The sequence below is a fragment of the Acanthochromis polyacanthus genome, chromosome 4, assembly GCF_021347895.1.
Source record: "Acanthochromis polyacanthus isolate Apoly-LR-REF ecotype Palm Island chromosome 4, KAUST_Apoly_ChrSc, whole genome shotgun sequence".
Classification (NCBI taxonomy): Eukaryota; Metazoa; Chordata; class Actinopteri; family Pomacentridae; genus Acanthochromis; species Acanthochromis polyacanthus.
Window position 1 is genome coordinate 15,212,938 of NC_067116.1, and position 14,763 is coordinate 15,227,700.

The window sequence follows — 14,763 nt, forward strand, 5'->3', positions numbered from 1 at the left end:
ACATGACTAGCCTCTTTATTTTCTGCCTGTGATGGAAGGAGATGTCTGCTTCAAACTTGCACAAGAATAATTTATTTGAAGAGCGTAATTAACCGATATAATAGAGATATTTTTGTACATACATTTTTAAAGGGTCTGCTGCTGATATATAATGAGAATTTTATTCCTGCATGCATCTTTTGATCATAAGAATAGTAAATGTAAGCGCGGCAACATTTGCTGCAGCTAGCATGATACATAGTCCAATACATGCGCAATACAGTCCATCCAATAAACCAGATTTTGTGACACATGGAGGAACTGCAGCAGACAGCATGAAACAAACTAAAGCAGACTTGTTGATTTGTTCCTGCTGATGTATCCTCTAACTCTAAGGGTGTTCAGAAGATGATGCCATACACAAAACAGCTATCAATTGCATGAAAGCTTTATGTACACTCATTCTCTGGCCATGATGTTAGTGTTCAGTAAATAGTCAATCTCAGCTACTGCCACAATGTGAATTTCCTTTTTATTTTGTAAACTATGGTGAGTTCTTATATTGTAAGATCAAACACTCTTAGCTCTACAGTTATTTAACTGTTTTATGAGACTGTGAAATGTACTAATTGCAATGTTGTCAATTTTAGTTCTCTTCAGTATGCATAGCCATGGTATCTTTATCCATCTTATAAAGTTATGAACACATTTATAACCATGCCTAATTATAATATATTATACTCATTGTTATTGTTCCTTTCTTTTTCTTTAAATGTGTAAATAGGTCAAACTGAAGAATTTGTGTAAATTTAGACTATGCAGTTGCTGAGTGTAAAACCTACATTTGCACTAAACAACATGAAATGAAAAAAATATATACATATTATGTGTTAGGGAGGTCTAAGGAGTAAAATACATGCACTTATTTTGCAGGGAATAATTTGGTATTAAACGGATTAGTTGGAAAAGTTTTTTGTTTACAAGTAGTGCAACAGTTTAAACCTTGAACTCCTTCATCAAATCCTGTACACCAGTGGTTCTCAACCCTGTTCCTCAGGACCCCATGTCCTGCATGTTTTAGATGCTTCCCTGCTCATCACACCTGACTCAAATGATCAGCTCGTCATCAGGCTTTCTGCAGAGGCTTGATGACGAGCTGATCATTGAATCAGGTGTGTTGGAAAGAAAAAGCAGGTTCTCCACATCAGAGAGCTGAGGCTGATCTTACAGCAGCTGGTCAACGTCTTGTTCCACCTGAGATCTCATTGAAGAGTACATGTGGACCTGAAACCTGAAAATAATGTAGTTGTGATCACAATATAAAAGTTAAAGATAGAGACAAGAAATCCTTGTTGGATTTGCTGGAATTTAGCAAGAAATTCCGTAAATTTTAGGAAATTATCCAATTCAGATGTTTTAATTTTTGAGATCAGTTAGGGATAAAAAGAAGACATAAGATAAGATAAGATACTGGCTTGCAGGTTGTGACAGTGCTCTCCCTCTCCCTTCCCTCAGACTAATCACCAGTTACAGCTGTACAGGAGATGGCAGGTGCTGCACATCAGCAATCAGTTGATCTGGCGGCAGCAATTGGGATTGGCTCATCACCTACACCCTATGCAATAAGACGAGACCTCACTTACCACTCAACGTGGGACTGTGAACAAGCCACAGTTATTTGCTGACTCTTGTTTAGTTCTGCTTGCTTTGTTAATTGTTCGCTCTGTGCTCTTCCAGCACAGGCGACCTGCTCCTGTTCCAACTTGGATCATCCTCCACTGGCTTCAGTCTACTACAGCTGCCTGAACCCTGGGTTCTCTCTGGTCTCCAACCATCCATGCTATTCTGGATCCTGGCTACCATGTGCAGCTTTAAGTCATTTCCTGAATTCTCCCCACATTACGCCACCTGCCACCAGTTTCCCATTCTCTTATTCGTCAGCTGAGTTTCCAAATCCTGAGCCAGGCTGGTAGCATTTAGAGATTTTGTTGGTTTATTGTTCACTGCAATTCATTTTTGGTGTATAGTTCAGTCATCATATATTGGTCTTTGTTCTCTATAGATATATTTTTGATTGCTCTCAATTCTTAGTGTTGTATTTAGTGATATCGCCGTTATCAGCCTTTGTTGTCGGTAGATCCAGATCTACTTGGTCTCAAGTAAAGTATTTTGGATTGTTCGTCATAGTTGGCCTCTAGCCTCTTTCTATATTCTGTATGAGCTTAGTACTAGTTCAACTTCGTAGTAACTCCATATGGCAGAGTCTGGTTATTCATGCATATGTTCTACACAGTATAGATTGTGTCTGTATTGTCTTAGTCTGCTTGAGTATAGTTCTCCTGTCGAGGTCATACCTATTGTGGGTCTGTTGTGGGATGGTCCGATCCGCTGGATCAGTATCGAGTCCGATCCAGGCCAAAGTGACTGGATCGGACATCGGAGTTCTTTAATTTGAAACCGTCCCATCCAATTCATAAGCCAATCTACTCATAATATCCTCATCTTCACTTTTCACGACATGCCGTAACACAGACGAGCTGTTGCCATGGTTGCCATGGGCCCGTGTTTTCGTCACGTGAGCAGAGAGTGAACAGAAACCTGGAGAGCTGTGGCCATGTCTGCCGTGTGGAATTACTATATTGCGAACGGAGGAGAAAAGTAAATAACTGAGATGCAACGTTTGTAAAATGAGTGTCTCAAGGGGTGGCAGCAAAACCGGACATTTTAACACAACGAACCTAATAAAGCATCTGCAGCCTCGCAATGCCATTGAGTTATAATGTGACTTTTCTGTTTATACACTGGGATTATTTAGTTTAATTTAAATATGTGCATCAAGTTGCAGTTTTATTTCAAACATTTGAATGGTGCAGCTGGGTCTGTTGTGTTTACAAGCACTGTTAAAAGCGATGTGAGCTTAAGTTTTAATAAAGCTCCAGCAGTTACATATAACTTGTTCTCACATGTTTCCTTCTTTCTTTAGGGGACCAGAACAGGTGTTGTACAATGAATGTGCTGTTTTAGATGTCAGTATCAAAGCAAATTACATCCATGTATATTAACAACTTTTAGAATGACAAAGAATCATATCGGTATCGGATCGGTATCGGCGATCCTCAGGCTGCAGTATCGATATCGGTATCGGATGTGAAAAAGTGGTGTCAAGCCATCCCTAGACATGACCTGAGTGTGTTGTATGGTCTGTTTCAGTGTTATAATCATAGTAAGCTGTTATGTGAACAATTGGACAAGACACTTTTATGTAGGTTCTGTGTGATATAATGTGTGTCTTTCTTTATAGGTTTGTGACACAATCCTGGGGCCATGCAAAAGAAAGGTTTGGCCTTCACCAAACACCTAATCAGTGCTACACTGCTTCAAGGAGACAGATTCCAGGAGTACGACAGCCAGTTCCCTGAAGCAGCGCTCAACACCACCATGGAGGCCTGTCCAATGCTGAACAAGGGCAAGCTGAAAACTGAACTGTCGCTCATCTTTAGCAACTCAGAGTTCAGGAGTTGCAATGGTGCTGTGGCTCTGTACCAGCTCTTCATGAGCAACAATCTTCAGGACACCTTCTCAGAGACTGTGTCTCTCCTGAAGATCCTCATCACGACTCCAATGACAACAGCTGAATCTGAGAGGTGCTTCTCAACACTAAAAAGAATCAAGACCTTCCTCAGGAACACGATGTCGCAGGATCGTCTAAATGCACTGGCCATGCTCTCTATGGAAAAGAAACTTGTCAGGGAGACCCCAGATTTAACCATAGAGTCATTGAGAAATTTGCATGTCTCAAAGACAGAAGAGCAAAACTTGCATACAAAAATAAGACAGATGTAGAGGTGCTGGCTTTAATCTCTAAAATGTGAGGATTTACTTTTTTGTCATTTAATAATGTAAATAGAAATGTTAGTTGACACAAGTGGCACTTTAGACTGAAAGCCTGTTGATTTCATATGTTCTGAAATCTGAGGAATTACTGTTTTTCTTTATTTTCATTGTAAATATTTAATGTTAGTTGACAGAAGCACTTTGGGCTAAGATATGATAAGATAAGATTAGGGTAAGGTTTTATTTGTCACATGCACAGTTATAAATAGAATAATGCCTAATGGTTTCACTATTTTGTTTTTCAGGCAAAGTGACAAATTTTTATTGCTTTGATCTTAAATATGCAGATTTGCTGTTTTCTCATTGTCATGTAAGGTTGTTAATGTAAAAGTTAGCTCACAGAAGCACTGTCTGCTTTAAGCCTTATAGTTAGGGTTTTTTTAACAAATGTCCAATGTTTGTTGGTTTCACAGGTATGGATTTGTTTTTGTTTATTTGAGTATGTAAATATAAATATGTTGTTCCAAAGATTTTGCTGGACAGAAGAAGCACTTGGCACTCTTTGAAGCTGGGAAATGAATTGTTTCTTTTTTTTTACTTTTGAAGTAAAAAATAGATTTGTATATTTATACATTCTTAATTTGTTTAATTATAGAAAAGGAGATTTTAAGGGTTTGTGTGTACCAATTACACCTTATCTGGAGCAAATCATATCAAACACTGGGGAGATAAATTCAAATTCACTAGCTGGGAACATTTACGTGCATTTAATTGTCTATTTGACTCAGTAGTAGTGCTTAGGTGTACCATCCTAGTGGTGCATAGTAATAGCACATCAAATGGCTGTGAACATAATTTACATCAATTCTTGTACTCCGGTGTTGCCGAATCTGCTATTTGGTTTGGTAAATTAAGTGAAGAGAAAAATTCACCAGCCACCACTGGTTGGGGCCGTGACATCTGAGTTATATGATTTCTGATGCTGATCTTTGTCTTCACACTGACTTTTATCTGGACAGAGTTGAGAAAATTATAAACAGATGTAAAGCTCTTGTAAAAGATCTTAATAGTTAATTCTCCTGAACTGGAAACATTCAGTTCTCTTGGTTTATCTGGCCAATCAGAAGATAACATGGTGATTCACGTTGATTATGAGAATTGAAAGGATAATGAGAAGCTGCAACAGAAGAAGTCAGGTATATTTCTCTCTGTGTGTGTGTGTGTGTGTGTGTGTGTGTGTGTGTGTGCGTGTGTTCAGTGAACTGTATCACTTCAATTTCTGTTCAGTCTGACTGAGGGAGGCTTTTGTACGACGCTTTTTCACTGTGTGAACACATGCTGACTGTTGATCACATGATAACTCTGACAGTAATAAACTGCTGCATCTTCAGTCTGGACTCCACTGATGGTCAGAGTGAAGTCAGAGTTTGATCCACTGCCTGTAAAACGATCTGGAATCCCTGATGCTCGAGTGCTAGCATACGTAATGAGCAGTTTGGGAACTCCTCCATCTTTCTGTTGGTACCAGGCTAAACAGTTAGAGCCATGAACATCCTGACTGGTCTTACAGCTGATGGTGACGGAGCCTCCCAGAGCAGAGCTCACTGCTCCAGACTGAGTCACTGTGACCTGTCCTCTGGACTCTGAGGATACAGAGACACAAAGAGAAAGCAGCGTCATGGTTCTGTGGGCTTGATTTGAGAGGGATGGATGTTGATAGAGGAGAGGAGTTGTATTCTCTGGACTTTACCTGTGAAGCAGCAGCAGAGGAGAGTCCAGATGAGGACGCAGATCAGAGTCATGTTTCTGATGAGGAGGATTTGTGTGTCTTCTGTTGTGATGAAGGACAGCTGTCAGTCATCCAGTGTTCAAGTGTCAGGACTATAAAGTCTCCCAGAGCGCTGGAGCATGGTGCTGCTGATGCAAAGTGTCTCTCTATGGAAATGTCCTCATTGGAGTTCAGAGTTTTATGGTAACAAAACATGCAAACAGCACTAACAGAGACCATTTCCTCATTCAAATATAGTTCAAATGAAGACAATTATGAGGCTGGCTGCTGACAACTCTGGCAAGTGCCTCCTCCCCTCCCTTTTTTCCTTTTTAGGTGTCCTCACCTTGTGACTCCAGCAACAGGTGTTGCTCGTTTTCAATCAACTGCCGGATTAGGAGCAAGTGGGAACACAGCCAATCAGCCTCACTTCCTCTGCCATAAGAATGGACGTCACTCAACTCTAAGTGCTGGATCGTGAAACCTAATCTAACAGTTCTTGTGTTTACAGTCATAGTTCTTAAGTTTCCTGTGTGCTTATAGTAATTCTGGTCTCTCTTCTGCTACAGTCCTCGTCTCACCTGCACCTACTGTTCTCCGTCTGGGTTTATTCTGTTCATCTCCTGGATCATTCTGCGACCACCTGAAAGTCACCTACCGTCACCGTTGTTCCGTCCAGTGTTCATCTCCACCGATCCCACCACTGCAACCCCTCCCAGATTCTTACTCCAGCCGAAGCCCAGTCCGAGCATCCCTGAGTTTTTGAGTTTTCGTTGTAGCTTCATTTTTCCTAAGTGTGTCGATTGAGTTTACGTTTGTCACTCTTTAGAGTGTTAGTAGTATCAAGCCAGAGGCTTCGCTTTCAGTTGTTTTTTTTCCCTGCCTTGTTTTCTTGTGTTTTAGTATTAGTCCCAGTTCTTGCCTGGGTGTTACTCACCGTGAGTTCTGGCTTACTCTGTCATCAGCCATTAGTAGCATTAAAGCGCGAAGCTTCCTTATTCGTTTGTTTTTTCCGGTTAGCCTTCCGCCTGCAAGTTAGAGCCTTAAGACATTGTACCGTGGCAATACAGCCTTTAAAACTTAAACCTCTGCGTGCCTGTCCATTCCCTGCACCGGAGCTCTCCTTCCGAATCCTGACAACTATTCACAATGCGTTCTGCAGATGTAGCTTGTCCAGAGAATCAAAGACTGTTTCTGAAAGATTTGTAGAAGCTAAATTGTCATCTTTTGATGCTGTACCACAAACTAGATTTAATATTTGTCATTCACAAGAATCTAAGTAACACACCAGATGATGTATGATGCATAATAAAAGCAGCTGATCAAAGTGTCCAAATGACTAACAGCCATGCTCTCTGGAGGTCAGCTCAAAACTACCAGAACTGGATAAAGTAATCAGTACTGTTCTTTTGTGTGCAAATGTGTGCAAAACTCTCTCTTGGAGATGAACATATTGATCCAACTGCTGTCTGATGCTGCAGGTTTTCATTCAATTCAGAAGGATTAGTCTTAAACAGCTGGAAGAAAAAGTTCAGATTATCTTGTGTGGAAAACTTGAATTAAATCCATTATTGATGAGAATAATCAATATTTAATCTATTAGCATCTGTTTCTGTTGCATTAAAGTATCTTTATGAAGGACATTCCATTCTGTAGCATTACAGATGTGAACTTGTAGAGCAAAATGAGTCAGACAGGTGTGTTGTGATGATGACACAGACTGTATGTTGAGCTCGCTGTGATGTTGTTGAACAAACACTGGTACTGAAGTGTGGTTAAATCCTTCCTTAAATAATTTGATGAAGAACCACTGCTTGTGTGAGTCTGTCCTGTAATATGATTAATGTTATGGTTAAAAAACAAAAAGCAGTGTTCCATTTGAAGGCTGACTGTTGTCTCCTTTTTTTCTTTGTCAATTTAGCAGCAAAGCTAAAAATTCTGTAATAATCCCCTTGATTCACACCAAAAAACTTGATCCTGAACACGACTGTTTTGTTCTCAATGATTTCACTGTAGAAACTGTGAATCTGTGCAGCAGCTCAGATGTTTGTATGTAGAAAAGTGTTCAGGTTAATGAGGCTCCATAAGATCACCATGACATGTCTGAAATAACCAATGAAACCACCTGCTGTGTAACATGTAGAACGTCTCTCAGTCTCCATCCTTCTGCTGTGTGATGCTGTTCAATGAAGTCAGAGAAAAGAAGACCATTTTCTGCATTTGTTTGATCATGGTGACACAGAGTCTGAAGAGGTTTTCAACACTTGAGTTGGTCATGATGTGATAGTGAAGGAGACGGAGCTCATCTGCAGTTGGTTTTGATGCAGTTTACATTCTGGTTTTAAATATGTTGTAGTATAGTTATCTATAGGTGAAAAGTTATGTTTTTGAGTGTTTGAAACATTTACGAGTTTTTTTTTCTGAGATTAGAGAGATGTTCAGACTTTGTTTGGGTTGTTACTGATCATGAAGGTTTCTGATGCTGATCTGTGTCTTCATATTTCTGTAGTTGTGGAGCTGTGATTCAACATAAAGCTGAGGTCAAAGGTCCTGATGAAGCTTGATCTCATAAACAGTCACAGATGAATCAGCAATAAATATGTTTTTGGATGATGAGAAACAGTCAATGACAAAATAATTTGACTGATATTTATATCAGTTCCTAACATTAAACTTGTCTTGATGCTTCATATTCATGATTCATGGTGAAAGAAACAGTGGAGACGTGTAGAAACCACTTCATGAATGCATGTGTGTGTTCAGTGAACTGTATCAGTCAGTTCAGTTTCTGTTCAGTTTGAATGAGGGAGGTTTTTGTACGACGCTTTTTCACTGTGTGAACACATACTGACTGTTGATCACATGATAACTCTGACAGTAATAAACTGCTGCATCTTCAGTCTGGACTCCACTGATGGTCAGAGTAAAGTCCACTCTATTCCCTGTTCCACTTCCACTGAATCTGGAGGAGATTCCAGAAACTCTGCTTGTTGTGTAATAGATCAGGAGTTTTGGAACTTCTCCAGTTTTCTGCTGGTACCAGGCCAGGTAGTATTGTGAACCAGAGTAGACAGCTACTTTAGTGCTGGCTTTACAGTCAATAGAGACAGTTTGACCGAGCTGCACTGATTTATCTGCTGACTGAGTCAAAACAACATTTTGTCCAACAGAGCCTGAGGAGAGAGAAGAAACAATGAAACTCAGCTACAGTCAAATGATTTCACATCACAGAAAAATCATTTTCCTCACCCTGAGTGATGCAGAGGAGAGTCCAGATGAGGACGCAGATCAGAGTCATTCTGGTTATCAATCCATCAATCAGATTATCAGGAACATCACTCAACATATTTTGCAAGATTTTGTACTCAGGTTTACTCTTCTAGATATATCTTGTTTCAAAATGTTTCCTTTTTTTCAAACATTTAGTGAGAGTTTTTCAGGGGATCAGTTAATTAGTTAAGTAATTGATTGGAAATATGTCTGGACTGACTGCTGATATTGTTTCTCTTTGAAATATTTTATGTGTGCAGACTTTTGTTTTTATAATTTATCATCTCAGTCTTGAGAAAACACTTCTGTGAAACTTAAAAATCATTACATTTCTGCTGCCAGGATGATAAACTCTCCCAGAACACTGGAGCTTTTTTATGACTTACAACAATTTTTGAAAGTTGATCAATGTATGAATCAGTTTATCACAGTATCAATTAGAAAAGTGTATTTAATTTTACATGTATGATATATTCAACAGTTTATATGTATGAACTCTTCATGTTGTTGCTTTTTATTTTCTGTTTTGAAATTGAATTTTTCCCCAAAAAAATGTAAAATTGACATTTCCAAAATTAAACAATAAATTATGGATATTTGTAGCTCTGTGTTATTTTCAGTTTTCATACCAGCTGACAAAATGATACAAACAGTGAATGATTTTGGTGAGTTTGTTTGTTCCAAAGTCAGAGAGCCGTGTCTCTCTACAGTCAGAGGTTTTTGTACGGCAGCTCAATCAGTTTGTATCACTGTGGTGGACTTTTGGTGGAGGAACCAGACTGGATGTTGGAAGTAAGTTGAATTTAAAGATCTTTCATTTCAGGAGCATTTGTTTCTTTTCATTTCCTCTCTTAATCTTTTTGGCACAAAAGTAACATTTTTTATCTAATTTTGTTTCAGATTTTTTAGACTCAAACAAAGCTCTCTATCAATATTAACATGTAAAATCTAATTCCATTGAGTACAAAACATGTGGATGGTCCAGAGGATAAATGATTCTTTCTGGTTTTACTGGTTGAATCTTGAGAGCTTGTAGGTTTAGTTCAGTCTGACAAAGTCAGAGAGCCGTGTCTCTCTACAGTCAGAGGTTTTTGTACGGCGGCTCAATCAGTTTGTATCACTGTGGTGGACTTTTGGTGGAGGAACCAGACTGGATGTTGGAAGTAAGTTTATATTTTAACTCATTGCTAAAAACTAAATACTACTCTTTAAAATATCTTTAAAAGTGTGAAATCTGAACAGTTGTAAAATATTTTTGAATTCAGAGAAACTTCATGTATTAAAGTTTGAATTCCTCCTCATAGATGCTAACTCTGATCAGGTTTGATGAAATTCAATGTTTACATGATTTAAAGGACTGAAGTTTTAAAATTACAAAACTTAACTTATGGACTGGACAAAATTTCATTGGACTCGTCAATTTTTTACAAGACAATATAAATACATTTATGTTCTTCAATCCTGGATGAAGTGATGATAAAGATTTGTATTTGAAAATGTGCAAAAATATCTAAACTTCCTCATTTCATCATAAATTCTTTCTACGTCTGGATGAAATGATTTGACCTGTTTAGTAAATGATGATTGAAATCCACAGAAAACATATGAATTTTTTAAAACTAACTTTCTGTATTTCTCTGTTTCCACTAAATACTTTAATGTTTAGTTGAGACTTTGAAGTGATTTTTCAGTAAAACTTGTGAATGTTTCCACATGTGCTTGTTTAGTTTCCAGAGTAGTTGGACATGTTTGAGGTGAAACTGTGAGATGATTCTCTCTGAGCTGATTTACATGAGAGCTTTCTGAAAGGGAACTGAAACAATGTGTGAGTGAGTGAGTGCTGGAGCAGAAAAAGCATGTGACACAAACTCCTTGAAGGACTGAATCCAGCGTCTCACACTGAAGGTGTCCACGTGTGTGATGTTTGAGTGACAGCTGTGTGCTCCCTGTCCTCTAAGCTGATTGGTGTCTCCTAGGTGATGTCCGTCCCACCCTGACGGTGCTGCCCCCCTCCAGTGAGGAGCTGCAGCAGGGGAAGGCCACGCTCATGTGCCTGGCCAACAAGGGCTTCCCCTCAGACTGGAGTCTGTCCTGGAAGGTGGACGGCAGCAGCAGCAGCAGCAGCAGCATGAGCTGGGAGGAGAGCAGGAGCCCCGGGGTGCTGGAGAAGGACGGCCACTACAGCTGGAGCAGCACCCTGAGGCTCCCTGCAGACCAGTGGAGGAAGGTGGTCTCTGTGAGCTGTGAGGCCACCCAGGGCTCCCACACTCCGCTCTCACAGACACTGAGGAGAGACCAGTGTTCCCAGTCCTGACCTCACTCACTGGGACTCTCATACTGCTTTGACTCTCTGTCTGCTCTCTGGAACTCTCTCTCTTTCTGTCTCTCATCAAAGTAAATAAAGATTCAAATAGTCCTATTTTCCTCCTCATCATGTCACAGCTCATGTTTTCACAAAATAAAGATGTTTGTCTTCAAATCAAAAATGTTTCTGAGAATTTTATTATTTAATCAGACGTTTTATTTCAGTTAAAATGTGCAAATATGAAAGAGATGCTACAATGTGATGAAAGAGAGTCTTTATATATCAGGGTCCATTTTATGAAAATGTCAACGATCGTTTAGGTGTTCAAATACAAAATGATGTCTTCAGTTTGTTCTGATAGAGTAAAGCAGCTGGTAGTAATGTGGGAGAGAAGGATGAGTTAAGTTCATGTTGAAGTGACCATGAAGCTGCCAAAAGAAAACAACAAATAAAATACTATATAATCATTTCCCATAAATGGCCACAAAAGGAAGAAAAGTCTAAATTGCTGTAATCAAATAGTTAAAAATTGAAGTCCTACAATTCTGTCAAATATTCAAAACCTAATCATTAAATTAAGAGAATTGATTTGTTTATTGGAAAAGCTTTTAGTTTTACAAGTAGTGCATCTGTTTAGATAAGATAAGTTAAGATGGAGTAACATCAGTAAAAAATATCAAGAAACAAAAACATCCAACAACAGAATTTCAACAAAACAGAAACAACTGTTTCATTTGACACTGAGAAAATGATTGTGAAAAATAAAATAGTGATGAGTCATGACTGTTCTGTTTATTTTGTTCTTCTTCTGTGTCTTCAGCCTCGTTCTCTCTTCACCAGTTCTCTCTATTTCTCTGGATCTTTCCAGTCGCTGCTGTTCACCATCTGACCAACAGACGTCCTCACACTTTCCCTCCAGTCTCCTTCACCCTCCTGATCACCTGCTCCTCATCCTCCAACCAGCTTCATTGTCAGGTTACTTCACTCCACCTGCCTCCCTGACTGTTTCAATTAAATCCTGTTCAGTCTATCAAACTCTCATTCATGAAAACTGGGTGATTTCTTCTGCTGAGGAAGATCTGTGAAAGCTCCACAACTGCTGTTTCCAACGTCAGGAATGAACTTTCTGACTTATTGATTTTTATTATTTGACCATTTTTGTTTACACTGAATATTGAAGCTTTCTTTTCATCATTTAGTTTTTTATATTTTACGTTATATTTAACATTATATTTTGTCGTACTGAGGGATGTACAGATGCTTTTGGGCCATGACATCTTTGATTGTCTGGTTTCTGATGCTGGTCTGTGTCTTCACACTCAAATCATAACAGTTTATTCTCATTTACTGTCCCACAGTCACTTCTCTTGGTTTTCTGGACAATCAGAAAAGAACAAATGATTATGTTTGTATTTAGAATGATGAGGAGCTGCAACAGAACAAGTCATATTTAATCTGCTTGGTAACATTGTCTGTCTGTGTGTGTTCAGTGAACTGTATCAGTCACTTCAGTTTCTGTTCAGTCTGACTGAGGGAGGTTTTTGTACGACGCTTTTTCACTGTGTGAACACAGCTTGACTGTTGATGTAATGATAACTCTGACAGTAATAAACTGCTGCATCTTCAGTCTGGACTCCACTGATGGTCAGAGTGAAGTCAGAGTTTGATCCACTGCCTGTAAAACGATCTGGAATCCCTGACAATCGCTGATTAACATACTTAATGAGCAGTTTGGGAACTCCTCCATCTTTCTGTTGGTACCAGAATATATAGTTAGAGCTATAAACATTCTGACTGGTCTTACAGCTGATGGTGACGGAGCCTCCCAGAGCAGAGCTCACTGCTCCAGACTGAGTCACTGTGACCTGTCCTCTGGACTCTGAGGATACAGAGACACACAGAGAAAGCAGCGTCATGGTTCTGTGGGCTTGATTTGAGAGGGACGGATGTTGATAGAGGAGAGGAGTTGTATTCTCTGGACTTTACCTGTGAAGCAGCAGCAGAGGAGAGTCCAGATGAGGACGCAGATCAGAGTCATGTTTCTGATGAGGAGGATTTGTGTGTCTTCTGTTGTGATGAAGGACAGCTGTCAGTCATCCAGTGTTCAAGTGTCAGGACTATAAAGTCTCCCAGAGCACTGGAGCATGGTGCTGCTGATGCAAAGTGTCTCTATGGAAATGTCTGACTCACTCCAACAGGGACTTGAATCAATCTGATCATGCTGGTTATCAATCCATCAGTCTCTTTATCAGTTTATTAATCAAAAGAAATTACACAACATATTTTCCAAGATTTTGTATTTAGGGTTACTCTTCTGGGTAAATCTTGTTTCAAAACAATATCATTTTTGTTTTATTTTGTGGGTGATGCAGATGTGTGTGGGTGGGGTTAGACTCTCTGGTCACCTCTAGATAGGGGTAGACACAGCTGTGGACATTCATTCTCCCATAGACACACATGTACACATACTCTTTCTCTGTTTCTCTCTCCCACTCGCATCTGCATACTAATACCAAGAAAGAATATATGAAAATCAACATGAAGTTTTGGCCCCGGCAAGTGATTCATCTTTTGACTTGGACTGGGAGCAGTTTTGAGAAAATTATGAATGTAGACTCTGATCTCTACACACTTCAAATAAAATAATCTTCAGTGTCTTGAGCAGGAACTTCAGAGGCTCTGACCTATTATATTTTTGATTTTTCAGCCTGGTTATGGTTTGTTTCTCTGATAGTGACAGTTCTTTGTACTTTATGTTGAGAGCTGACCACCAAATTCCAAACGTAAATATCACTCTTGAAATGAACTCTTGACCTTTTATCTGCTCCTTGTTAATGAAATGTTGAGGGAATAACACACCTGAGCATGAAACAACTGAACAGCCAATTGTTTAGTTACTTTTAGTCCCTTAAAAAGGTGGAGGGCACAAATAAAATGTGTTGCTTCATTTCAAATCCATGGTGGTGGTGTGCAGAGCCATGCTGAAAACTGTCCAAATATTTATGGACCTGACTGTATGTGAAACATTTACTGACATTTTTTGCTCTTCATATGTTTTTACGAGGATAACTGTGTCCTGTACATGTAGGCATTGAGTCAAAAAATGCTAGAGAGAGTCCTGGGAAATCCTACAACTGTGTCTCATCAGATTTTTTTCTTCATCCTCACTTTTATGTGCAGTCTCAGAACTCTGAAGGTTCACTGAATCTTGGCCAGCAGACAGTCGTCCACTGCTGCACCATTGGACCTTTAATGTGTCTCAGTGCCCTTTTGTCAAGAAAGATGTGGTTATTTTATAATTACAAATGCAATGTAATTATTCTAATGTTGTTTATTTGTTTAAATTCTGAAAATATTTTTAAATCACCAAACTAGTGAATGTTTTTTACTGTGTCTCTTTACTCCACTGAGTATTGTATTTGTCATTTTGAATGAATAATTAAAACGATTTCACTGCAGTTGTTTATGATGATGTTAAAGCATTGTTTGTTCAGGTTCCATCTTTGAAAAGCACAAATCTAAATTACTGTGACATTTATTAGAAGCTACTGAATAAGACTGTCATGTACTTTTCATAATAACCCAAATAAACCCTCAGTGTGAAGCT

At 39.0% G+C, this 14,763-nt stretch overlaps 1 gene segment (V, D, J or C); it reads left to right on the top strand.

Annotated features, from left to right (window-relative positions):
- The first annotated feature begins 9,507 nt into the window (after nucleotides 1–9,507).
- On the top strand, nucleotides 9,508–11,323 carry LOC127533736 (Ig kappa-b4 chain C region-like). The segment is given in 3 exon segments: nucleotides 9,508–9,516; nucleotides 9,562–9,643; nucleotides 10,828–11,323. Coding segments are annotated over 3 exon segments (429 nt in total).
- Nucleotides 11,324–14,763: the final 3,440 nt, after the last annotated feature.